The 27,065-nt window shown below is 52.9% G+C and overlaps 2 protein-coding genes across 17 annotated transcripts in view; one reads left to right on the forward strand and one right to left on the reverse strand.

Annotated features, from left to right (window-relative positions):
• ZNF710 (zinc finger protein 710) overlaps positions 1-4,076 on the forward strand; it is a 79,119-nt gene extending 75,043 nt beyond the window's left edge. For 15 of the 16 annotated variants that reach the window (XM_084968645.1, XM_084968641.1, XM_021098970.2 and 12 more), the window contains one exon: positions 1,465-4,076. In XM_084968645.1, the coding sequence (XP_084824771.1) occupies positions 1,465-1,634 (170 nt within the window). In that variant the 3' untranslated portion in view covers positions 1,635-4,076. Of the gene's footprint in view, positions 1-1,327 lie in introns of all 16 variants that reach the window. The other variant, XR_014810481.1, reaches the window with a different exon arrangement.
• Positions 4,077-5,443: 1,367 nt separating this feature from the next.
• Positions 5,444-26,714, reverse strand: IDH2 (isocitrate dehydrogenase (NADP(+)) 2). Its single transcript, NM_001164007.1, is given in 11 exon segments — positions 5,444-5,837; positions 6,272-6,364; positions 6,451-6,548; positions 6,985-7,097; positions 8,878-9,029; positions 9,202-9,338; positions 10,671-10,814; positions 10,898-11,058; positions 12,758-12,923; positions 15,499-15,590; positions 26,449-26,714. Coding segments are annotated over 11 exon segments (1,359 nt in total). The 5' UTR covers positions 26,564-26,714; the 3' UTR covers positions 5,444-5,749.
• Positions 26,715-27,065: the final 351 nt, after the last annotated feature.

Below are 27,065 nucleotides of genomic sequence, written 5' to 3' on the forward strand. Positions count from 1 at the left end.
GCCTGCTCCCCTTTGCCCTGTGAAACCATTGAGAACATTCTAAGAACTCCTAGCAGGCCTTTCCTCATGACTCATTGGCCAGAATTGGGTCCCATGCCTAATCCTGAGCCACTCATTGGCGAGGAGTAGGATTCCCCTCAGACTAGTAGCTCTCACATGGGGGCAAGTGTGCCCCTTAAGGGACACTAGGCCATGTCTAGAGACATTTGGTTGTCACAGCTGGAGTGATGCTTCTGGCATCCAACTGGTTGAAGCCAGGGATGGTGCAAAGTATCCTATAATGCACAGAACAGTCCCCGACAACAAAGAATTATGGCCCAAGATGTGAATGATGCCAAGGTTGGAAAACCCTGCCCTAGCAGGGCAGGGACCATTTCTCCCCCAAGTCCATCGCATCTCCTAGACAGACAGGGACAGAGTTCACCTGGGGCTCAGCCAGTCCCTGCCAGCCAGCCTCCCAGGGTCCCCAGATCATCCCCTGGGCCGCCCTCCCTCCATAACTCATTGGAAGGCAGCCCCACCCAGGCCTCCTCTGTGGAGTTTTCTATCTGCCTTTTGTTCCAACAGGAGGAGCTTTATAATGTTGACCTGCCTTGGGTGTTTGTTTGGCCTTGGAGAACGAAACCTGAGGATAGCACTGAGTAGAGCTGGGTCTGAGGAGGAACAGCTCCCTGCAGCCATTTGAGACCAAGCAGCACAGTGGATCAAAACAGTAGCACTTGCTGGGTGCTCTTCCGCCAAGTTGCTCAGCCTCTCTGAACTTGCTTTTGATCTCCTAAATGCAGTTGATTTGCACATTCAGGAGATGATAGGTGTGAAGTGTGTAAAATACAATAGTTGCCAAACAAGTGGTGTTGCAGACCTGATACACCATGGGAGGCTTTTGTGTGGCAAAGGGGACAGATGGGAAAGAAGAAGGGCTGAGTGACTCAGGAAGCGCAAGAGAAGCAGGACCCAAAGAATAGTTCAAGTCCAGGCCTGCACCCGCCCAGCACACACACAGCTTTAAGGTTCAGGTGCAGTGACCCATCTAAGAAGCCACAGAATTGCCTCAGAGCAGGGGGGCAGAGGAGGCTGCTGAGAGCCTTCTGGAAGCAAGATTGGGAAATCCTTTCTTTTCTTTTCTTTTTTTTTTTTTTTTTTTTCTTTTGGCTTTTTAGGGCCACACCTGCAGCAAGCATATGGAAGTTCCCAAGCTAGGGGTCGCATCAGAGCTGCAGCTGCAGGCCTACACCACAGCCATGGCAACGCCAGATCCGAGCCATGTCTGCAACGTATACCACAGCTCAAGGCAACACTAGATCCTTAACCAGCTGAGTGAGGCCAGGGATTGAACCTGTGTTCTCATGGATCCTCATCTGGTCTGTTACCACCGCGCCATGACAGGTTTCTTAAGTTCTGCTGAAATGACTGGCTCTCACCCCAAGGCAGCATCCAGGCCTAACTGTGTGCCCTCTCTTGCAGACCCCATGATGGAGCTGACAGGCAGCGACCCCTCTGAGCTTGACGGCCAGCAGGAGATGGAGGACTTCGAGGAGAACGCTTACGCCTACGCCAGTGTGGACGGCAGCGCCGAGGCCAGCGTCCTCACCGAACAGGCCATGAAAGAGATGGCCTACTACAATGTGCTATAGCATAAGCCGGGCCTCCCGGCACAGGGCGAGGAGGGTGAGGGGCCTCGGGGGAGACCCATGTGCTGCGGGCCACACCTCCTGCAGCCCAGAAACAAGCTACTGCCCCGCCATCTTGAGCCCTCCCCTCCCACTCAGTCGTCTGCACCACTAGGGACTCGTAGACCAAATGGAGACTGTACTACTGGCCTCAGCTGTGAACCAGGCCCACCCGAGGCATTCTAGGGAGGGAAGGCTACCCGGGGGCCCAGGTCAGGGTCTCCCTGGCCTGCTGCGATGGGCAGGTGGGAGCAACGTGGATGGGGCCATTTGGGGACAAGGTCACAGGGCACAGGTTCTCAGGTCTCTCCAGGCCCAGCAGAGCTGGGGCAGCCAGTGTAGACAGGGCCATCCTGATGGCTCCCCAGGGGGCCTGTCCCTGGAGGAAGAGATCTCTTAAGCCATGCCTTGTTTCTCCCCTGGACTACCCCCTGCCTCTAGGGACATTTGAGCTCTTGTGCTGGTCAGCACGGCCCCCACCTCCCCATCCCCACCAGCCCCCCGGCTGGAGCCCCTTCCCCACCCCGTCCATGACAGCCAGGCAGGGCCCTCTGCCTCCTACCTCCTGGTGCCTCCCTCGCCCTCCTCCAGCCAGGCCTGCATGTGGCCCCCCCTCCCCGCCCTCTTCCCCCTCTCCCCCAGCCCCATCCTCTCCAGCCAACCCCCAGAAGGCCCCCTCCTTCCAGCACAGTTTGGAAATGGGTGTCCCTAAAGTGGATTTCAACAAACTGTTACCCAGTTCCGTCTCAAACAGGGGACACCGCAGCAGGGTCCCCAACAAAGCTGCGACTTGCCTTGCATCGGGCACACACTAACAAAGACAGATGGAGGCCCCTTGAGTGAGGTGGCAAGCACAGTGATGGGGTCACTGGGGACCAAGAGGGGCCATCCTCAAGGAGGCCACGTGAGGTTGGGGGGGGGGGGCTGGAATTTTTCTCTTATTTAACGTCTAAGAAGTATCCATTTTGAGGATGGGGACACAGCCAAGAGTCAGCGGGGTCCCAGGAAGAGCAACATATTTGAAAAGGAAAACGAAGACCATAGAGGGAAAAAAAAAAATTTTTCTTTTTTGAGCAAAGGGGGTATTTCAAAAGTAATTTATTTTATTTTATTTTTTTTCTTTCCAGCTCTTTGTCACTTGTTACCTTTTCTGATTCATTTTCTTTTCCTTAGTGGAAGCTTTCTTGTGTGCTGTGTGTGCTTTGTGCCTCCCCGACCAAGAGCGGCCTGAGCCTGGCCTGGAGGGACTCAGCTCAGGCTCTGAGGGTGCGGCCCTGAGGGTACAGCCGCTGGCAGGAAGCTCGGGAGGCCAGGGTGAGAGACAGGAGGAGGCAGAACCCTGCAGGCTCCTGCCCATGACTTGCTCTGCACCACCCAGAGCAGTGGCCAGGGCTCAGTCTCACCCTCTCTGTCCCTGAGCCAGCTCCTGCCCCCGCAACAGAGGCCTGCAGCCCAGGGCAGCGAGGAAGCACATTCAGGACAGCTAGGACCCCCCACTCACCCCCTGCAGCCATTCTGAAAGGAACAGGAGGTGAGGCCCCCAGAGACCAGGAACTGGAGTGGGAGGGAGAGGGGGTTGCTGGTTTGAAATGCCACTGTTCCCAGGGCTGTATCCTTAGAGAAGGCCCAGGCCAGGCCTCAGGGTGGCCCGAGATCAGGACCGAGAGGACGAGGCAGCCTTGGGATCAGGCAGCCAGGTGCCCCATTCTTCTCTGCTGGAGTGCATGCTAAGCAGCAAATGAGAGGGCGGGGGAGGGGTGGGGAGCCACGGGAGCCTCGCTCCAAGGGTGGCCCTCAGACCCCAAGGCTCCAGCCTCCCAGGTGCCCGCACGATGACCCTCAGGTGGCAGTGACCCCGTCACTGTAGAAGATATTTTCTCCTGCTGAGCAGAAGCATCATCCCCGCAAACTACCTCTTCCCACGACGTCTTTCTCCCCTGGTACCAAAAAGAACCCCGTACCTCCTCCTCCCTCTCCTCTTCCTGCCAGCGCAGTGGCCTTGGTCTTGGACACCCACAGGAGAAGGTCTGGCCCCAGGGTGGGGCTCCCCTCTTCCCCGAGCCCCGCCATCAGCACCAGCCCTCCGCGAGGTTTGATACTTGAACGCGCCCCGGCCCTGGGCCAGGCTGAGAGGATGAAGCAGCACAACTCACCACGCGAGCTGGGGGTGGTCTCGGCGAGGGTCCCGTCCTCACCCCGCCACCCCCCACCCCAGCCTTTTCAGAAGAGGCATGCGGCCTCTCGGGTGACTTGGAAACTCCTGGATGAAATTCCATTCTAACTTATTTTGAGGTGTATACAAACCAACTGTTTAGAAATTCCACTTGTGCAAAGCCCTACTGTGTTCTATGTTCCCGTTTAAAAGAGTTTACTTAGCAATAATTATAAATAAATGAATATTCTTTAGTGAGGTGACTGCGAGTGCTTCTTTCTGTAGTTCTTGGGGACCTGGCCCTCACCCCAGCCCCAAAAGGAACTCCCTACAAGGCTTTGCTCTCCAGGGTCCCTCCTCTGCACTAGAAGGGCCACCTGTGGAGCTCTGAGCCCAAGAGAAATAGACGCAGGCCAGGGCCCCAGAGCTTCTACCACTTGCAGAGAAAAGCCGCTTCCCTACCACCCGGACAGAAGCCAGCTCACTATGCCCGGCTGGGCTTCAGGGGCTGTGCCTTCCAAGGGGCTGCCAGCCCTTTGCTACTGATGAGGAAGGAGGAATGGGAAACCTTGAGCTTCCCATCGGCAGCGGGGCCCAGCAGAGCCAGCAGGCCAGCTTTTCTCCCTACGACCCTGGGAGCTGAGCAATTCCTGAGCAACAGTGGTCTCAGAGCAGAAGGCAGCTGCCAGTGGAGGTAGGCAGCCAAACACCATCTCAAAGCTACCAAGATCCCAACTCGGGTTTCAGGAGCCATGAGAGCCCACCCAAATTTGGGAAATGGCCTTGGGGTTTAAGTCAAGATGCTTCCAAAGTAGAATATAACCCTTGCATGGAGGATAGCCCTTAAAATGGATCTGTTTAGCTTTATAGAAACTTAATGAAGTTTTTCTAGGGTTTTTTCGTGTGTGTGTTTTTCTTTTCAGGGCTGCACCTGCAGCACATGGAGGTTCCCAGGCTAGGGGTCGAATCTGAGCCATAGCTGCCGGCCTACACCACAGCCATGCCAGATCCAAGCCATGTCTGCGACCTACACCACAGCTCACGGCAACACCGGATCCTTAACCACTGAGCAAGGCCAGGGATTGAACCCAAAACCTCATGGATACTAGTCGGATTCGTTAACCACTGAGCCACGATGGCAACTCCTTTTCTAGTTTTGCTAAAGAATGGTGAAGAGGAACCCAAGTTTGCAAGCCCCTGGCCTGGACCGCGCTGGGACCCCACACACTCCCAGGCCTGAACCCCAAGGCAGCCGTAAGGAACGGGGGCAGCTACTGTGCGGGGCCTGTTTTGAGAGCCAAGAAATGGGCAAACAAAGCAGTCCAGCGATGTTCAGAAGGGTGAACGCAACAAAGAAAAAAATAAATAAAAATATACCTGGAATCTATCGGGAAGTGACAGAAGTCTCAAAAGGGAGAAGAGAAAAAAAAAAAAAAGGGGGGAGAAGAGGCTAGAAACCAGGACATTCCAGGGAACCCACAGGCCTGCTAGTCAGTCCCCCCTCCGGCTGCGTGGCCCCCCCAACTGCACAGAGGCACCCCCGCCTGCCCCCCTTATGGAATCCGCCAGTCCTCTGAGGGCCTCCGCCTCCTTTCCTACCTGGACAGACACAGCAGACCGCTTTGTGAAGAGCTTTTTAGTAGCTAAACATGGCACCATGTGTTCCGAGGACAATATAAATTACAGTACGCAGAACCACGCACTGGCTGAGGTAAAACACTCTGTTCCTGCCTCATGTCACCATGAGGGGAAACACACAGATACTTTAAAAACATCTTGCTTATAAAAAAATAGCCCCTGGAGAGGCCTCCTAAGAGGGGCTGAGAGGCTCACCCTCGCCAAGTGGTGCTGGAGGGAGGTGGGCAACTGCGGCCACCCGCTGGGCTCCGGCCCGGCCACCAGGGCAGCCCACAGCGCTCCCACCCCGCTACTGCCGGCCCAGAGCTCTGTCCAGGTTGCTTTTGATGGTGTCCAGGAAGTCCGAGGTGTTCAGGAAGTGCTCGTTCAGCTTCACACTGCAGAGAAAGCAGCACATGTGAGGGCAGAGCCTGAGCGTGGCTGTCCAGACAGCAAGCAGCCCTCCTGGGCAATGCCCAGGCGACAGGCCAGAGGCCACCCACAGCCAGTATCAAAGGGCCACAGCAAACAGCCTGTCTTTGCTTTTCCAGGTGAACGGGCAACTAGGTACAAGCTTTCCTGGGAGAAGCCGGGAGATGGGTGTGGCAGGGGATGCAACGTTCTAGGCGGCTAGCTTCAGGGCCATGGACCCACTTGCTGTGCCCAGTGGCAGGGAAGGTGGCCCAAGCCATCCCTCAGGGCCATGGACCTGTCCTGCCCCGGGTAGCCAGGCGGACTCAGGAGGAGGCCTCTAACAGGGGCCCTGGACTTCTTTCCATCCAACCCCGAGGTCCTAGAAGGCCAGCCCTGCCCAGGACCCCATGCCACCCACTTGCTGAGGCCATGGATACAGCCCGCCAGGTCCTTGGTCATGGCTCCGCTCTCTACTGTCTCAACACACACCTTCTCCAGAGTCTGAGCAAACCTGCAGGGGAAGAGGCGGAGTGAGAGAGCCCCCCGCTCTGCAAAGCCAGGGCCCACAGCCCGGTCAGGCCCTCCCTCTGCACTCACCTGATCAGGTCTTGGTTTCCGTCCAACTTCCCCCGGTGCTCCAGGCCACGCGTCCAGGCAAAGATGCTGGCGATGGGGTTGGTGCTGGTAGGCCGGCCCTGGAGGCAGGGGTCACAAAGGGATCAAGAGCCAACCAGCCAACAGAAGGGCCATCTGGAGTTCCCACTGTAGCTCAGCAAGTTAAGAACCTGACTAGTATCCCTGAGTATGTAAGTTCAATCCCTGGCCTCACTCAGTGAGTTAAGGACGGTGTTGCTACAAGACAGGCATAGGTCACAGATGCAGCTCGGATCTGGTGTTGCTATTGCAGTGGCTGTGGCATAGGTTGGCGGCTGTGATTCAAACCCTAGGCTGGGAACTTCCATTTGCCTTGGATGTGGCCCTAAAAAGACAAAAAAGAAAACAAAAGCCACCTGGACCCAGTCGGTTGCCCACCTCTGGACTGACAGGGCCAGACCCATGCTCCCAGCCCTAGGCCCAGTGGGCTCCGGCCCCCAGGGTAGCCGGGCACGAGGCCACGGTCCTCACACTCACCTTCTGGTGCTCCCTATAGTGGCGGGTGACTGTCCCATGAGCAGCCTCAGCTTCGATGGTCTTGCCATCCGGGCAGACCAGCACAGACGTCATCAGGCCAAGGGAGCCAAAGCCTGGAAATAGGCACAGCGCCTTCTCAGTGCCAGCGTCTCTCCTCAGACCACTGGGTTGAACCCTCCTACCCGCCTGCTGCTGTTGCAGCTGCTTCTCAGTTTATGTCTCCACCCACCTCCAGCTCTAACTCAGAGGAAGGAGGATCTTTCAGGCTTGTTTCCCCTTGTTCCAGGTCTCCAGAGCCCAGCACAGGGCAGGGGGGACCTCAGGTGCTCATCCTCAGCCTGTTAGCATCCATCTGCATCAGAGCTGGAGCCGTAGTCACCAGCCTACGCCACAGCCACAGCCACAATGGATCCGAGCCACGTCTGTGACCTCCACCACAGCTCATGGCAATGCCAGATCCTTAACCCACTGGTCGAGGCCAGGGATCAAACCCACATCCTCATGGGTTTGTTTCTACATTGTCACAACAGGAACTCCTAGAGGAAAAATCATTTGTCTAAGAATTTATTGCCAGAGTTCCCTGGTGGCCTAGTGGTTAAGGATCCAGTGTTGTCACTGCTGTGGCTCAGGTTTGATCCCTGACCTGGGAACTTCTGCATGCCACAGGCAGGGCCAAAAAAAGGGGGGGATTTTTGCTGTTGGGGCAGAGGAGGTAGGAATCTCTTCTCCATTTTCAGCTGGGACCTGATATTCAGCAACCCTCATACGCTTAAGGGTACCTCTCATCCTTTCTCTTGGCTGCTAGGGATTTTTTTTTTTTTTTTTTTTTTTTTTTTTTTGCTTTTGCTTTTTAGGGCCACACCCACGGCATACGGAAGTTCCCAGGCTAGGGGTCAAATCAGAGCTACAGCTGCCAGCCTACGCCAAGGCCACAGCAATGCAGGATCAGAGCCTCGCCTGCGACCTATGCCACAGCTCACAGCAACACCAGATCCTTAACCCACTGAGCGAGGCCAGGGATTGAACCGGCATCCTCATGGATCGTAGTCGAGTTTGTAACCCACTGAGCCACAATGGGAACTCCTGCTAGGGATTTTCATCCTTCCATTCTAGATGGGAATTATTCTAGTGAGAGGATCACACCAAACTTTTCAAAATAAAGCCAAAGGTTTTTACAAAGCACTGAGATCCCCTGCCTTTTTATTACAACCTGGGGTGGGCCTCACTTTCACCTTACCAGGAGCCAGCCTTGCCCCACCTCCCAGAACCTGGCTTCTCCTCCACTCGCTGCACTTCACATGTGGCCTCCTGCCACCATGTCACCTGCGCTGGTTCCCAACACAACTGGACTATTCCTTTTGGTCCTTCCCCAGGAGCTTCAAGCAGACTTTCTGCTACAACCCAACTCATCTCTCAGGATGCTCGAGGCCCTGGGAAATGTTGGCCATCATCTTTAATATTCTCCTACATCCAAAAGATTTATGGTGCAAAACAAATTCTCTGTAATTGAAAGAGCATCAGGTTGTGCTCAATCCCCTTTTTCTACTGGAGCCAAACCTAGTCCAAACCTGGAATCAAACAGAGTCACTTGGCCTCTTCATAGATGGGAACAGCCTCGGGGCTGACACACCTTTAGGACCTGAATTTCTCGGTCTTCCTTAGTCTGGAAGGGCAGCCTTACTAATACCCCAGTCCAAACCTAACTTATCCTTCCTCATTCAAACAACAGGGAGCCCCTGGTCCTTGCTGTCCACAGGGGACCCTGCAATGACCAGGCCAGCCCCAGTCCTGCTGCTACACTAGAGACACTTTCTCCCAAAAGGTTCTGAAAATCCCCCCACGGAGGGAAGACCAACGGTCCACCCCCGTGGGGAGCAGGTGCTGCCAGCATACCCTGGGCCAGGATGTCCGACTGCACGTCTCCATCGTAGTTCTTGCAGGCCCACACGAAGCCGCCCGAAGACTTGAGGACCTGAGCCACCATGTCATCAATGAGCCGGTGCTCATACCAGATCTTATACTTGTCGAAATCGGTCTTATAGTGCCTGGGAGCAAAAGGGCCTGTTGTGGGGAGAAGGCAGGAGGCTGACAGGTTGGGGATCCCTCCCTGAGCCTCCGAGCTGAGACAGAGGCCCTTGGACAGCCACCACCCCGGGTGGGTAAGGGCTGGGGGTATAGCCAAGGGCCCTGGGAAGTAGGAAAGGGAGAGGCCGTTACTTCTCAAAGATCTCCTGGAAGATGTCTTTGAAGCGCCCGTCGTAGGCTTTCAGAATGGTATTCTTGGTGCTCATGTAGAGCGGCCACTTCTTCTGGATGGCGTACTGGAAGCAGCTGTGCGCGAACCCTGAGATGGACTGCAGGGAGAGAGCAGTGCCTGGCGTGGTCCCCCAGGGCAGTCCCAGGCCCTGAGAACAGCACATCATCCCTCCACATAGCCCTCCCAGGCAGCCAGGCTTAACTTGCTCCCTCTGAAGTGAGCATCTGCTGTTTCTGCTGCCCCAGCCTGGGAGGAGGCAGCCCCCCAGCTTTGCTTTGGAAAGCTACCACCCTCTCCAGTGCTTAGACCGTACGGCTGGGGCGGGACTGATGCTGTCTGCCCACCATCCTGTCTCCAGAGTTGATGGTGCATCCGGCAATTATCCAATCAGAGCCCTTCCTCCCTGGGGCCCGTGATTGGCTCGGAGATGCCCATGTGACCCAGGCCTATACCTTTGCTGGAACCAGGAGCAAAAAAGCTTTTTTTTCTTTTTTTGCTTTTTAGGGCTGCGCCTGCAGCATATGGAAGTTCCCCAGGCTAGCGGGTGAATTGGAGCTACAGCTTCCAGCCTACACCACAGCTAAGCAACTCAGGATCTGAGCTGTGTCTATGACCTACACCACAGCTCACCGCAACGCCGGATCCCTGACCCACTGAGTGAGGCCAGGGATCAAACCTGAGTCCTATTGGATGCTAGGCAGATTCGTTTCCACTGCTCCACAACGGGAACTCCACAACAGGAACTCCAAAAAAGGCTCTTTTCTGATAGGGTAGCCAGACGGGCCGGGATAAGCCTGGAGCCACGGGTGGCCATTTCTTCATGAGAATGAGAATGAGAATGAGGCCAACCACAGAGGAAAGACAGCCCCAGAGCTGGAGGTTGGGAGGGGAAGAAGTGCTTACCCAGTTTGCTGCGAGCCAAGAGTTCTGACAAGCAACACGCCCCCAAAGGTGCACTCGAGGAGTTCCCCATCATGACTCAGAGGTAACAAACCCAACTAGTATGCATGAGGACACAGGTTTGATTCCTGGCCTCGCTCAGTGGGTTAAGGATCTGGCGTTGCCATGAGCTGAGGTATAGTTTGCAGAGGCAGCTTGGATCCCGTGCTGCTGTGGCTGTGGTGTAGGCCGGCAGCTGCAGCTCCGATTCAACCCCTACCCTGGGAACTTCCTTACGGCACTTGTGCAGCCTTAAAGACCCAAAATCGGTGCACCTGAGAACGGGGACAGGGACATGGGGGAGCAGGTGCAACTGGCCTAGCAGGAATGGGACCATGCCCAGGGGCCTCTGAACAGATCTAAGATGCATTTGCTCTCAGGCCGCAGACCTTCTTCAGGCCACCCAAGCAGGAAGAGCCAGCGCCACCAGCCCAGAGAGGGGCACACAGAGAGACAGGCACTGGGAGGGCGCGCAGGAGCCGCTGCTCACCTCATCTGTGTTGTACATGCCCATGCCCACGCCGCCTGCGGGGAAGTTGTACACTTCCCACTGCTTGGCACTGCTGCCGTCCTTTGGGGTGAAGACAATCTTGAACGTGCCCGCCCGGTCAACCACAAAGTCTGTGGCCTTGTACTGCAGAGACAGGAGGGCGGCTCAGTCCAAGGGCTCCAGACTGGGGCCCAGGCCCTTGGAGCCCCACGGCCACTGTGGCCCACCTGGTCGCCGTGAGCGTGCCTGCCGATGGTGATGGGCTTGGTCCAGCCAGGCACAAGGCGTGGGATGTTCTTGCAGATGATGGGCTCCCGGAAAACAGTCCCCCCGAGGATGTTCCGGATGGTTCCATTGGGACTCTTCCACATCTTCTTCAGCTTGAACTCTAGGAGGACAGAGATGAAGCAGCCCCACTGCAGCCCCCTTCCAGCAGCATGTGAACCCCAAGCAAGAACACAGCCAGATGGGGTCCTCACAATCATTAAGGGGGAAACACAGGGTCTAGAATGTACGTGTGGCTTCCGGAATCAGATCTCTTGGCTTCAAGGTGCCAGTTCTGCCACCTCTTGACTGTGAGGCCTTAGGCAAGAGGCTGAACTTGAGCTGTAAGATGAAATTGTTGCTGGGAGTTCTCTTGTGGCTCAGAGGGTTAAGGGTCTGGTATTGTCACTGCAGTGGCTCGGGTCAGTGCTGTGGCATGGGTTCCATCCCTGGCCTGGGAATTTATGCATGCCATGGGTGTAGCCCCCCAAAATGAAGCTGTTGTTCAAACACCTAGCCTTTTGGGTTGTTGTGAGAACTAAATGAATGTATGGATAAAATGCCTAGAACAGTGACTGGCACGTAAACGCTCAGCAGTTATTAATACTGACACAGCTCCATCCGATGAACCCTGTCTTACTTCAGACACTCTGGTTCTGGCCCCAGTACTGTCACTAACCACCAGGTTCACCCAAATTACTAAGACTGTGACCCTCTACTTCCTTGTCCATAGGTGGGGATATATATATACATATCCCAGGGTTCTGGAGAAATTAAAGAAAACCAGCTGGAAGAGTTTAGAACTAAAATGATTCTACCCCTAAGGTCAGGAAAATCTGCATGACAGAAGGAGGCCTGGAGAGTTTGGAGATGTGTCTCTTTTTTTTTTTTTTTTTTTTTGCTTTTTAGGGCCATACCCTTGGCATGTGTAGGTTCCCAAGTTGAATCAGAGCTACAGTTGCCGGCCTACACCACAGCCACAGCAACATGGGATCCATGCCGCATCTGCAACCTCCACCACAGCTCACAGCAATGCCAGATCCTTAACCCACTGAGCAAGGCCAGGGATCAAACCCACATGCTCATGGTTACTAGCCGGATTCGTTTCTGCTGTGCCGCAATGGGAACTCCCTGGAGATGTGTCTTGAAGGCTTCTTTCAGTCCCTCATACTGCAGGAAGTGGGGAGACTCTGCACTTTCTAAATCACCCTTTCTTAAATTTTCCAAATCCAGACCCTTTACCCACACACTGGTGTCATTGCATGAAACCCTGAAGAGCAGGCCCCAGAATGAGACCAGATCAGCAGCCAGTCCAGGCCTAGTGGGGGTACCTCTCTGAGAGGCGCCCCCCCTCCCCCGCCATGGCCACAGGAACAGTGGGCAAACCTTCAGTGCCAAGACAGTGGCAAGAGACATTGTGAGGCCCTGCAGGATACGGGCCTGACACACAACAAGGCCCTGGACAAAGGTGGCCCCAGAGTCTCTATAAACCTGCCAGCAGAACAATCCAGCAGGCCAGAGGGGCAGGCTGTCCTTATTGTGACAGGTCAGCATCAGCTTCCTCCTTCTCCTCCTCAATGTGACTGGTGACACCCACACTGGCCAGAGCCACACAGATCGGCAGGAACACCACCAGCCTGGGAGCAGGGGACAGAGACTCTGGTCCCAACTTGGCCACACCCTAACTGGGGGACCTAGGCCAGCCCCTCCACCGCCCCCTAGCCTCCTCCATAGGAAGCTCCAAGGCTCTGCTGTTTGCTGGGCATTCACGGGCAGAATTCACGTCATAGCCCCCACTGCCCCAGCCACCCACACCCTCGCACCTTCCACACGGGCCTCATCGGGGGTGATGGTGGCACACTTGACAGCCACGCTGTACTTCTGGGTGGCCAAGGCGGAGTCGATGGTGACCTGATCGTTGGTCTGGTCCCGGTTTGGGAGCCCCAGGTCAAAATACTTGAGCTGGACATCCACGTGGGGCAGGATGAGCTAGAGACAGATGGCAGGGGCATGGCATCAGCCTAAATGACTCTGACTCAGGGGCATGTGGGGGCGTGGCAGAGGTCACCCATCAGGAGGGGGAAGAGGAAAGGCCAGCAGAGGGCTGGCCAAAGCTGGCAGGAGGTTGGGGCTCTGGAGAGAAGCCAGCAGACCTGGCTACAGGCTCTCAGAGGGCTCAACCCCTAGCGTGGACCACGAGCCCCCATCAATTCAGCTGAACCCCAAGTCCAAGGCCATCTAGAGTTCTTGATACAGCGGGTTCCCTCCTTTCTCCCATTCAGAAATGGCAAGACTCCACCTCCACCATGCAGACGTACACCTGATGTGGGGGACTTTGCGTGTGACAGTGTGTCCTCCCGAGCAGACCCAGACCACAGTAGACTGGAGAAGCCAAGCAGCCACCCTGGGAACCATCAGCCATGGTGGCTCAGACATGTCCTCCAACACACACCAAGCTACGACTCACAGTGACACCCCTGCACTATTCGGGAAAGCTGGTGGTGTGCTCAGCTGCAGGCTGTGTCCTCACCCCGCACGCCAGCCCTGTCCTCCTTTCACTCCCTCAAGGAAGCACATCAGAATGTAGATCAAGACGACATGCAGAATCGGCTTGGAATCTGCACACATTTTTCTTTTCTGCTTTTGTTTAAGGGTCGCATGTGTGGCATATGGAAGTTCCCAGGCTAGGGGTCCAATCAGGCTAGGGGTCTACAGTTGCTGGCCTAGACCACAGCCACAGCAACATGGGATCTGAGCTGCGTCTGCGACCTACACTACAACTCACAGCAATGCCAGATCCTTAACCCACTGAGCCAGGAATTGAACCGGACACTAGTCGGGTTTGTTCCCGCTGAGCCACAATGGGAATTCTGGCACACGTTTTATAAAACATGCAGGCAAAAACAGTTTTCAAAGCTTTGTGACATGCTCTTATAGGTTATAATCCTTAAATCTGGCTCAAATAAAAATTTCCATTTCTTTCTTAGAGCAACTGATTTTTTTTTTTCTGACTATGCCTGCAGCATGCAAAAGTTCCTGGGCCAGGGATGCAAAGCGGTAACCACAGCCATAACAGTGACAACACCAGATTCTTAACCTGCTGGAGGGCCACCAGGGAACTCTCTCCATTGATTAATGTTTTTTTTTTTTTTAAGGGCCCTACCTGCAGCATATGGAAGTTCTCAGATTAGGGAACTAATCGGAGCTACAACTGCCGGCCTACACCACAGCAACGCAGGATCTGAGCTGACCCTGCAACCTACACCAGAGCTCACAGCAACGCCAGATCCTTAACCCACTGAGCGAACCGGCGTCCTTCCTCATGGATCCTAGTTGGGTTGTTAACCTCTGAGCCATGAAGGGAACTCCCTCAACTGATTAATTGTTCATCAACATGCAGGGCTTAGCTGGCAGAATATCAAAGACATCCACCAGAGTACCCCTGGAGTCTACTCAGAACTGCTGCGTGGGACCAGCTTGGGTCCATTGATCCCACTGGCTTCTCAATGCTCCTCAGGTGTTCCAGGGAGTTCACCTGAGATTCAGATCGCATTGTTTATGTGATGATCCTAAAAATTTTATTCTGGTTTTGCTGGTTTTCACTTAAGATTTGGTGTCTAACAGGTCACCAGGGCATTTCCTAGTCAGAACCTTGAGGGTCTGGGCCCAGGGAAACACAGGCGGCTGGGCTTTTGGTAAATGGTTTAAATCGAAGAAATGAGCTGATATATGGTCTGAACTTTTGCTAATAAAATGACTGAATTAGTCAGCTCTGAAGTATAAAGGGACATTTTGCTCCTTCTAGCTGAAACCGAGCAGGACCCAGGGGGACCCTCCCAGGTACAAATCCCTTTCTGGTCCCAGTTTCTTATTTGCAGGATAAAGGCTTCAGCCTCCTAGACTTTCCTGAATAGCAAATGGCATTTTCAAACGGTTACTAATTTGGGAAGTAAGGGAAGGCAGAAACAAAGCTCGAGCAATCAAGAATATGTAGGGCAGCAATTAAAGCAGCTGCAGCTCCAATTCGACCCCTAGCCTGGGAAATTCCTATGTTATATTTATGGCCCTTAAACAAACAAACAAAAAATTCCCCGATGGAGTTGCCTGGTGGCTTAGTGGGTTAAGGACCTGGCATTATCACTGCTATGGCAAGGGTTTGATCCCTGGCCCAGGAACTTCCACATGCCATGGGCATGGGAAAAATTAAAAAAAAAAAAAAAAACTCCCTGAAACCATCGAGGAGTTCAGAATTTGGGGAGGCAGGGAACGAGCTATTCATCCTCCTACTGGCCCTGCAAAAAAACCTTTCTCTGCTCCAATAAATAATTAAAACATGCAAGCTCTGGCACTGGCAGAAAACAAAGACAGCTTAGGGCAGTCCCCTGCCGATGCCCTAGAAGCCATGAGTGATCTAGACATGACAGAAGGGAAGACAGAAGGAGAGAAACAGGACAACTCCTGCCCACCAGGGTGACCTGAAGTGGGGCCCAAGAGACCTGGGCTGGGATTGAACTCTGAGCCTGGCTGGCCACGTGAAAGGCCGCCCATTTCAGAAGGGAACTACCTTCTCCTTGATGAACTGCCAGATGATTCGGGTCATCTCATCACCGTCCATCTCCACCACCGGCTTCGCCACCTTGATCCTCTGGTCGGCATCTAGAACCAGGCACACATGAGCACATCACACCTCTGGGGAGGTTGCTGGGGGAGCCCTTCTCCTCCCCAGCCAGCCCCACCCTTCACCGCGGAGGGAGGAGTGGTCAGCCAGGGCCCAGCGGCCAGCATTCACGCCCCCTCCTGCAGGAGCAGCTCCAAGAACGCTCGGGGGGAACCAGGAGCCCCCACTGAGGATGGCCAGCTAGGACTGGCCAGATGCCAGCCTAGCCAGTCAGATTTTCTCCCCTGGTACAGATGGAAGGGGAGACCAATATAGAATGAATGCCAGCTGGGGCCGCCTTCTCAAGCAGCGCGTCCAGGAGAGGCTGCCTTCAGGCTGCTGACACCCAGTTCCCTGCGGCAGCCCCGAATCCCCTCTAGTCCAGTCCCTGCCATTTTGCAAGCTATCCCATGTCCTTGCAACAACTTCCTCTCAAAGGTAGCCCATCGCTGACTCTGTTGCTTGCAACCAGGGAGCCTGACTAACTTGCAAGGAGGAGGAAAACTGTATGGAGCACCTCCCATGTGCCTGAAGGTACATCACACCCTCACAGTTACTCCTCCAAACCCCTCAGCAAGGGAGTGCCATTATCTCTAACAGAGGCTCAGAGAGGTTATCAGGTCACTGTCAAAGTTCACACAGCTCAGGAGTTCCCATTGTGGCTCAGCGGAAATGAACCCAACTAGTATCCATGAGGATGTGGGTTCGATCCCTGGCCTCGTTCAGTGAGTTAAGAATCCCGCATTGCCATGAGCTGTGGTGTAGGTGGCAGATGAGACTTGGATCCCCAGTTGCTGTGGCTGTGGTGTAGGCCAGCAGCTACAGCTCCAATTCAACCCCTAACCTGGGAACCTCCATATGCTGCAGGTGCGGCCCTTTTTAAAAGGAAAAAAAAGGAGTTCCTGTCGTGGCTCAGTTGTTAACGAATCCAACTAGGAACCATGAGGTTGCAGGTTCAATCCCTGGCCTTGCTCAGTGGGTTAAGGATCCAGCGTTGCCATGAGCTGTGGTGTAGGTCGCAGACGAGGCTCGGATCCCGCATTGCTGTGGCTCTAGTGTAGGCCGGTGGCTACAGCTCCGATTAGACCCCTAGCCTGGGAACCTCCATATGCCACGGGTTTAGCCCTAGAAAAGGCAAAAAGACAAAAGAAAAAAAAAAAAAAAGAGAGAGAGAGAGAGAGAGAAAAACTCATACAGCTTGAATACAGCAGAACCAGGAAGATTCACGCCTTCCTCCATGGGCACCTGGGAATAGAACCCAGAAGCCCTGGTCCACTCTGGCTTAGTCTGCCAAAGATGCATCAAAGGACAGCACTAGCGGCTGATCCAGGCCCAGGGAGGTGGTGGAAGAGGAGACAGGAGCCGCATAGGCTCTTCAAGGAAAGTCTGACTCATGAGAAAAACCAACGGTCTGGGAAGTGAACTCCAAAGAACACTCAAGAAAATGGCCCATCCAATCCATCAGTGCAGGCTGCTGTGAGTAAGGCTTGTTGAACCTAAACCTGCAGCAGGTGAGGCCACCACAGCCTGGCAAGAAGCAGCAATTACAGAGAGAGCAGGCAAGATCCCCATAAAACCTTCAACTCGGGTTCAGGCATCAGGAAGTCTCACCCACAGCTGAACCTCAGATGGGAACAGAACCGCTGAAAAAAGGGCCCTGTCCCCAAAGGGGGCCTCCTCAGCCCTGACTTAGGGCCCATCCACTCACTCTTAGGTTACACACAGTCCTTACAGATGAAGTTATGGGTCTTCAATCTCACGAAGGATTAGACAGCAAATCAGAAGAGGGGAAAAGGATTTTCACTTGAAAACACCAGGTGTCATCTGCTAGGCTGACAGCAAGGGATAGATGCTTATGAAAAGGAGACCTAGGAAAAGACAAAGCATGGCTCCCTAGGCTCATTGAAAACAAAAGTGACCAAAGCTGGGAGGTTACGATGCGGCCGGTAGGTTAAGAATCTGACTGCGGGGAGTTCCCATTGTGGTGCAGTGGTTAACGAATTCGACTAGGAACCATGAGGTTCGATCCCTGGCCTTGCTCAGTGGGTTAAGGATCCGGCATTGCCGTGAGCTGTGGTGTAGGTCGCAGACCCAGCTCGGATCCCGCGTTGCTGTGGCTCTGGCGTAGGCTGGCAGCTACAGCTCGGGAGCAGCCCTAGAAAAGGTAAAAAGACCGAAAAAAAAAAAAGAATCTGACTGCAGGGATGTAGGTCACTGCAGAGGTCGGGTTTTGATCCCCAGCCTGGTGTGGTGGGTTAAAGGATCTGGCATTGCCACAGCTCTGATTCAATCCCAGGCCCAGGAACTTCCATACGCCGTGAATGGGGCCATTAAAAAAAAAAAAAAAAAAAAAAAAAAGTAACCAAAGCCTAACAGACCTCAAACACATAACTGTTCCACGAAACACACCACAGCCATGACTCACGACATCCTGACCCACTAAGAAAAAGGTGATTATGTGCAGCAAAATGACTCACTTTCTAAAGATGTGCAAACAGATTTTTTTTTTTCCTAATCTAAAAAGGAAGAAAAATGAAGCCCAAGGAGCATGGCTTGTGTCGGTGTCAGGGCAGATCCAAGGGCCTTGGCTCAATTGCAGCTTCTGGATGCCCTTGGGGAAGCAGAAAGCAAACACAGACTCAAAATATTTAATTCCCCAGGGAACAAGGTGGACAGAGTTGGCATTGCTCCAGCACTCTTCCCAAGATGCAAGGGTTACTTTAGACCCAAGCTACTAAATTCCTTCAGCTCTTCTCATGGAAAGCTTGACTGGAAAGGGCTTTAAGACGTGGAGAAAGTCTACTGGGCTGCACCAGAGGTAGCTTAGTTTTTAGCAGCATCTTCAAAGAGTTAACCTGATGGGAGCTAATCAAATTTTTTTCTCTTGTATGGGGCGTCATTAAAAAATCAGGATCCCTAAGGAGAGATTCATCTGGGGCTGGTCCTAAAGGTTTCAGCCTCAGCCTGGGCTCCCCTCAAGCTCTGAGCTTCAGGCACAGCATCCTATGGCTGTGGACACACCTCCTCCATGGGAGACCAATGTCAAGACCACAGCAGGCAACCCTTCCAGCTGTGCACACAGGTGTCAAACTCTCAAAAACCACAGGGCCCACTTAGTTACAACCAGGTGCTAAGCACTCCTTCCTGAAACACCTAAACACAGCAGTGCCTGTCCTCAAAGACTGAGTATGGAAGGAAAACCTACAGGTTTCAGGAAGGGCGAGGAACACTACTATCAAAGAGGAGTGCAGGGAGTCCCTGTTGTGGCGCAGCAGAAATGAATCCGACTAGTATCCAGGAGGATGTGGGTTCGATCCCTGGCCTTGCTCGTGGGTTAAAGATCTGGTGTTGTCGTGAGCCAAGGTGTAGGTCCTAGATGTGGCTTGGATCCCACATTGCTGTGGCTGTGGCGTAGACCATTAGCTGCAGCTCCGATTCGATTCCTAGCCTAGGAACTTCCATATGCCCCGGGTGTGGCCTAAAAAGGAAAAAAAAAAAAAAAAGAAAAAAGGAAAAAAACCCATAAAGTAACAAGTGTTGGCAAAGATGTAAAGAAATGAGAACTGCAACTTGCTGCTGAGAATATAAAATGGTGGCGTCACTATGGAAAACAGTATGGCAGTTTCTCGAAAAGTTAAAAATAGGATTACCATATAATCCAGCAATCCTGCTTCTCGATCTATGTCCAAAATAATTAAAAGCAGGATCTCAAGGAGTTCCCTTATGGCTCAGCCTTAATCCTAAGGGTTAAGGATCCAGCATTGTCACTGCAGTGGCTTGGGTTGCTGCTGCGCCATGGGTTTGATCTCTGGCCCAGGAACTTCCAAATGCTGTGGAAGTTCCCCCAAATAAAAAGCAGAGTCTCCAAGAGATAATAGTACATTCCTGCTCATAAAAGAATTATTCATAGCAGCCAAGAGGTGGAAGCAACCCAAATGTCCATCAACAGATGAAGAGAGAAACAAAACGTGACCTGAACCTCCAAGAGAATACGACTCTTGGAAATGAATCCAGGAAGGGCAAGGAAAATTTTCTCCCCAACAGTTAATGTTCATGATTCCAAGTTTTTCCCAAAATAGGCTCCCCACAACCTAAACACAGATGTACTTGCTTTGAAACTAAAAAGGGAAGTGCTTCTATGTTTTAGTGATGGATTTAGACCCAATAGCTTTGGCCATTTGTTCTTTAGTTTCAAATTCCACAAAGGCAAATTCCCTTTGGATTACAGTAGACTTAGGATGTGGTATGTGCATATAAACAACATCACCATATTTCCCAAAGGCTTTTTTTTTGAGGGTAGGGGGAAGCACACCTGAGGCATGCAGAAGTTTCAGAGCCAGGGATTGAACCCAAACTACAGCAGTAACCGGAGCCCCAGCAGTGACAATGTTAGATCCTTAACCTGCTGATCCACCAGGGAACCCTCTCCCAAATGCTCTTAAATCCAGCTGTGATTAACATTTTTGAAAAGTAGCTCATATTAGAACTGGTATTGAATATGTAAGGATTTAGTAACTATTTTGCCTAAGCTTTCTACAACTACTAAACGTTACTCAGAAAGTAAGTTTGTTTTTTTTTTTCTTGTCTTTTGTCTTTTGAGGGCCACATCCGTGGTATATGGAGGTTCCCAGGCTAGGAGTCTAATCAGAGCTAAAGCTGCCGGCCTACACCACAGCTCACGGCAACACCAGATCCTTAACCCACTGAGCAAGGCCAGAGATCGAACCCGAAATCTCATGGTTCCTAGTCGGATTCGTTTCCACTGTGCCATGATGGGAACTCCCCAGAGGTAAGTTTTACCTTGAATATTTTTCAAATGTGGTATATACAGACAGTGGAATGTTATTCAGCCTTAAAAAGGAAGGCAATGTGGAGTTCCCGTCGTGGCGTAGTGGTTAAAGAATCTGACTAGAAACCATGAGGTTGCAGGTTCGATCCCTGGCCTTGCTCAGTGGGTTAAGGATCCGGCATTGCTGTGAGCTGTGGTGTAGGTTGCAGACATGGCTCGGATCCCGCGTTGCTGTGGCTCTGGCGTAGGCCAGTGGCTATAGCTCTGATTAGACCCCTAGCCTGGGAATCTCCATATGCCTCGGGAGTGGCCCTAGAAAAGGCAAAAACAAAAACAAAACAAAACAAAACAAAACAAAAAAAAAAGGAAGGCAATGCTGACACATGCCACAACACAGATGAACCTTGAGGATGTCATGCTAAGTGAAAGAAGCCAGTCATAAAAGGACAAATACTGTATGCTTCTACTTCTGTGAAGTAAGCACCTGCAGTAGTCAAAATTATAGAAACAGAAAGTAGATTTGTGGTTGCCAGGGGCTGGGGGGAGGGGGAGGTGCTTAAAGGGCACAGAGTTTCAGTTTCACACCCTGAAAAAGTTGCTGAGATTGTTGAACAACAATGTGAATGTACTTAATTAACAGCTGCTGAACTGCACACATAAAAACCGGTAAGAGGGAAATTTTGTTATGCATTTTTTACCACGATCAAAAATAAGAAATTAAAAAAATTTTCTTTTGGTCACATTGTGACATTCTGAAGTTTCCAGGCCAGGGATGGAACTCATGTCACAGCAGCAACCAGGGCCACGGCAGTGACAATGTCGAATCCTCTAACCCACTGAGCCACTGAGGGAACTCCTTAAAAAATTTTTTGATGTTTTAATTTAAATCAGTCCAAAAAACAAACAAACAAAATTTTACATAAAAATCCAGCCCCAGAGTTCCCATTGTGGCTCAGAGGTAATGAACCCATTAGTAACCATAAGGACCTGGGTTTGATCCCTGGCCTTGCTCAGTGAGTTAAGAATCCAGCATTGCTGTGAGCTGTGGTGTAGGTCACAAATGCAGCTTGGATCCCGTGTGGCTGTGGCTGTGGTGTAGACTGGCAGCTGCAGCTCCAATTTGACCCCCAGCCTGGGAACCTCCACATGCCATGGTTGTGGCCCCTAAAAAAAAAAAAAAAAAATCCCAGCCCCTCTTGAAGAACCGGTCACTTCGGCCACACTGAGCCACAGCTTGCTCATAGCAAGGACAGTGGCCTCCATTCCAGGCTGCCATATGCCCTCCAGATGCCCTCCAGAGAGTCCCAAGGCACTGGAGTGTGTGACCTTGTCTGCTGTTCAGCCAGTACCATGGAGACACTCCCATCACCTGCCCCTGTCTGGGAGATAAGTGGTGACAGGCGACCTGAAATCCAAGGAACAGTGGCTGGGCCTCCCTGAAGGCTTCTGTGGGACAGCTACCATGAAAGCTCCAGGTGACATGCTGCACAAACACTATCCTCTTAGCCAGAGAGTGGGATGGAATTACACCAGTCACAAGAGGCCCATTAGGCCAACCCCCAGCAGGAGCACTAAGTAAGGATTTCAAAAGCCATTTCAGGTTTCAGGATCTACTTGCCACTCAAGGGAGTAGATGTAGCCTCCAGACTAGAGGTCCCTCCCAGGCCAGCCACCGGAGTTAATTGCGTTCGCCACATTCCTACCCAGGCTGCTCTCAGCAGAGGCTGCCAGGCCAGCACAGCCCAGCAGAACGTGGGGGAAGCCCCCAACTCCTGGGAGCTCATGTTGGGTGAAGGCAAGGCAGCAATTCTGGAAGAGACTCTAGTTTTTTGTTTTGTTTTGTTTGTGGGTTTTTTTGGTGCCAGCCTTCACTCCTTTTCTCTCACACCTACATCCAAACCATCAAAAGATCCCATTGGCTCTTTCTTCAAGATGCATCCAGGGGAGTCCCTGTTGTGGCTCAGTGATAATGAACTCAACTAGCATCCATGAGGACTCAGGTTCCATCTCTGGCCTCAGTGGGTTAAGGATCTGGCACTTCCATGAGCTACAGCGTGGGCTGCAGACACAGCCTGGATCCCACAGTGCTGTGGCTGTGGTGTAGGCCAGCAGCTGCAGCTCCAACTTGACCCCTAGCCCAGGAACGTCCACACTGCCCTATGCTGCAAGTGCGGCCCTAAAAAGCAAAAATACAAAAAAAAACAAAAAAAAAAAAAAAAAGCCATCCAGGATCCAGCTACTACAGTACCACCACCCAAGTCCAAGCCACCATCCTCTCTTGCCAGATTCTGACTATGGCTTGCTACCAGGTGCCTGAAGCCAGAATGTTCCTGCTACAATGTAAATCAGCACTCCTGTCAAAACCCTACAAAGCCTCCTCTTTCACTCAGAGTCCAGACCAAAATCCTCAAAAATGGCCTGCAAGCCCACCATGGCCTCCACTTCCTGACCTCATTTCTCATCACTCGCCATGGTGCACTGGGCCAGCCTCAGGCACCCCTTATCTTCTGCTTCCGCCACAAGCAAGGGGCCCTCTTCCACTGTGACCTGGGCACTTGCAGTTCCTTCTTCTTCTGAACACTAAGTGGCCTGTGTCCTTCACTCCCGCAATACTTCATTCAGTGAGATCTTTTCTAGCCGCCTGACCCACATCTTGCTTGCTTACTTGGTTCTCCTCAGCTCTTGTCACCATGTCACATGGCCAACTTCTACCTTGTTCACCATCCATCTCTACATTAGATTTTTTTTTTTTTTTTGTCTTTTTGCTATTTCTTTGTCTTTTTGTTGTTGTTGTTGTTGTTGCCATTTCTTGGGCCGCTCCCGCGGCATATGGAGGTTCCCAGGCTAGGGGTCGAATCGGAGCTGTAGCCACCAGCCTACGCCAAAGCCACAGCAACGTGGGATCCGAGCCGTGTCTGCAACCTACACCACAGCTCACGGTAACGCCGGATCGTTAACCCACTGAGCAAGGGCAGGGACCAAACCCGCAACCTCATGGTTCCTAGTCGGATTTGTTAACCACTGCGCCACGACGGGAACTCCTACATTAGATTTTTTTTAATTTTTTTATTATAGTTGATTTACGATGTTCTGTCAATTTCTGCTGTATAGCAAAGTGACCCAGTCCTACATGTGTATATCTATATACACATTCTTTTTTTCAGATTATCCTCCATCGTGTTTCATCACAAGTGACTATAGTTCTCTATGCTATTCAGCAGGATCCTACATTATACTTTAAGCTCCATAAGGGCATAAATCTTTGGCTTTTATTCCCAGCTCTAGTTCAGAACTTGGAATGTCCCTAGTACATAATAGAAGCAAAATATTTGTGTCCTCTGAGTGTCCCTAATATTTGTTGAAGTCCATAAATGAATGTCAAGTTTCAGTTGCTTCAGTCTGTGGTAAGGGCTGCCCTGCCCTAACCTTCCCTCTGGAGGAAAAATGCTCCCTCCCCTCCCCCATCCTGGGATGCATTTCCACACAGAGGGCAGTGAGTTCTCACCATCAAATTGCACCAGATGGAGTTCTGTGGGGGCTCAGTGGTTAACGAATCTGACTAGGAACCATGAGGTTGCAGGTTCGATCCCTGGCCTTGCTCAGTGGGTTAAGGATCTGGCGTTGCCGTAAGCTGTGGTGTAGGTCTCAGACATGGCTCGGATCCCGTGTTGCTGTGGCTCTGGTGTAGGCCAGTGGCTACAGCTCCGATTAGACACCTAGCCTGGGAAACTCCATATGCCTCGGGTGTGGCCCTAGAAAAGACAAAAAGACAAAAAAAAAAAAACAAAAAACTGCACCAGACCATACCAATGTCCATGGGTGGCATCTTCCTCTCTGTCCTGGAAGAGCTCACAATTTATCATGTGTTAATATTTATAATCTGCCAACCTTTTAGACAAGAGTTTACAGAAGTGTAAACCCCAGGGCAGGCCACAGAGGCTGGCTTCCCATAATCAGAGAGCAATTTTCTGCACCTCATCCTGGAATCGTGAAAGAGGCCTTAACCTCACACAGAGGATCTGAGGGGCAGGCAGGCCCCAGGCTTTTCCAGACTCTTCCTCAAAATCTATCACTGGGCCTAAACACAACCACCCAACACAGCTCTCTGATGGGATAGCTGTGGTCTTATCTGATGTGGCTAAAATAAGGCTCAGTGGGGAATACCTAAGAACTCTACCGGTGGGTCTGCAAAATTCTGAACAATTAAATAATTTCCTCTGGAATCTAAGAGTGCAGACAAGTCACCAAGATCTAAACAGTTAAGGGACAGGATGAGAAAATTAAGAAGTTTCCAGGCTAGGAGTTGAGCAAAGGAAAGCTAGGTAAGTAATTCTTCCACTGAGCAGCTGGAACAAGTCAACCACACCTCCCCAGACTGACTTATCAGAACCACCAACAGCAGTTGCTGGAGGCCTAGGAGTTGCAAAACATGGTGGGAATGACCCAGTAGCAAAAACATAAGGGTATTTTAGCCAAAGTGTATTCTTTCCTTGTCTTCAAGGGAAATGCCAAGTATTCTGTCTCTAGCACTGTTGCCAAGTAACAAGCTAGCAGAGGTCACAATTGCACAGTTGCACGTACAACTCAAAAACCAAGCAGTTCATTAGTAACCAATCCCACTTAGGGGTGGGAGGCTTCTAGAACCTGCAACTGACTGCTCTTTTATCTGGTACTAAAATTCAGGCCCCCAAAGGGGCTTTGTTTTCTTATTCGTATGGAGGTTTTGGTTTCTTTTTTCACCATCCATGCAGAAAAAAGAATTGGGAAAATGTAGCTAATTTCCACCATATTTTGCTGAAGGTGGTGCCATATGGGAAATTTTGTTTGAGGCCTGGGGACACTTGGAACCTTGGACTTGCCAGGCTGACCCCTTAGAGACAAATCCCATAAGTATAAAAGCAGAAATGCCCCCTTTCTCCTTGAAAGGGGAAGCAGGGGTGCCAGGGCCTGAGCTCTTCTCTCCCCCCTCCCCTCCCCTCCCAGCTCCTGTCAGCTGCTCCCACACTAGGTTAAAGATTACCTACTTCTAGCAGTAAGACCAAACTGCCTGCACACCACTCCCTCTTCCTCACTCCAAGGGGTTGTTGGCCAGGACAGGATAGGGGTTTCCATGACAACGGTCATTAGACCTAAAGGATCCACATTGTTCCCTGTCTTTTGTAGCCAGCGATGGAGAGCCAGGGCGCAGATCGATGCCCACCTGCCAAACCGCGTAGCCCTGCCTTGGTAATGGAAGTTCAGGCTAAGTCCTGCTTATTATGACCTGCTCACTAAGCCTGCCGTCTTCTCTCCAAGCAGAGGACTAAGAGTACCACAGAAGCTGTGACGAAAGATTGGGAAGGTGACATTTTGGCTCGGCCGCCAGGGCTCCCTGTCGGGAGAGCCGGCAGGGCCAACCAGCAGCACAGGCGCCGCAGGAGCTGGCTAGCGAGAAGAGGCAGGTCAAGCCAAGGAGAGGCCCCAGGATGGAGCTTCAAGTGCGTTGAAGGAGAAGGAGGGGCGTCCAAACAAAAGGGGAAAATTAAAAGGACACTCCTCCAGCTGTCACGTAAAAGGCTCCAAAAATAGCAGACGAGGGCCTGACATTGAGGAGGGATTACTAAGTGCCTGGCTGAGAAGGAAGGGAAGTGGATGCCCCTTCTCTCCCCTCCTTTGTCTGAGCAGGGACCGCGCGCGACCCTCCCTCTCGCGGGGAAAGCGGGCCGGGCGCTCCGGCCCCCACTCGGTTGCTTTGTCTCCCTCCAGGGGCGCAGAACCGGCAGGATACCCTCCGAGCCCCGGACACCCCCCAGCACCTCCTACAGGAATTTTTAGGGGCGCGGGATAGCAGGGCTGGTATCGCCCGGGCCACCAGTTGCCCCCTTCGTTCAAGTCCCCACCCCTGCGCCTGGCACGGCCTGGAAGGAGGGGCAGGGAAGCACATCTCCGTCCTCCTGCTCTTTTGTGCCCTGTCCCGCCGTACCCGGCCCGCGAGCTTCCCAGGTGGCGCTCGCTGGTCCCCGCCCGGAAGGCCGCCACGTCGCGGTGCCGGGCGCGCACCCCGCCCGGACCCTCCTCGTGGCACTCACAGTGGCGCCGCGGCTGCTCTTGCAAGTTGGGGGCTGTCAAGGCTGCCGGCGCCCAGGCCGGCCCGGAGCCGGAAGCTCGGCAGAGCGAGCGTACGACTCGCAGGTAACCAGCCATCCCGAGCAGACAGGCGGGCGGGCGGGCGGGCAGGCTGGCTGGCTGGCAGGCGCGCGCGGACGGACGAACAGGGGCGAGCGAGATCCGAGCGCCGGCCGCTGCTCCCGGCTGGCTGGTGGCGGGCTGCCGAGGCCTGCCAGGCGCGGGTCGCGCGGGCCGGGCCGGGCCGGGCCGGGCGGGGCTTCCGGGGCCCACCACCCTATTGGACCTCTTCGGGAAGAGGCGGGGCCATGCCGGGCAGAACTCCTCCTCTGGCCCTGCCTCAGCCCGGACCCCGCCCCCGCGCCTAGCCCGCGCTTCCCTGAGCGACGCGGGAAGCTAGCTCAGCTCGACTGGAAAGAGACGGGTGTAAAACCCACCGGGACCTTCGAGCGGCAGTGGGAGCTGGAGGATTAGGGAAGCCGTTAGGGAGGAAAACACTTCTCTCCAGGATGCCCTATTTAAACCAGGGTGTCACTTGCTGACACATCAGCTTAAACCCAAAAAGGCAAATCGAGCAAGC

Source organism: Sus scrofa, chromosome 7 (assembly GCF_054392235.1).
Source record: "Sus scrofa isolate SSC_HxYL_T2T_F1_AM1 chromosome 7, Sscrofa_HxYL_maternal_Yorkshire_Landrace_v2.0, whole genome shotgun sequence".
Classification (NCBI taxonomy): Eukaryota; Metazoa; Chordata; class Mammalia; order Artiodactyla; family Suidae; genus Sus; species Sus scrofa.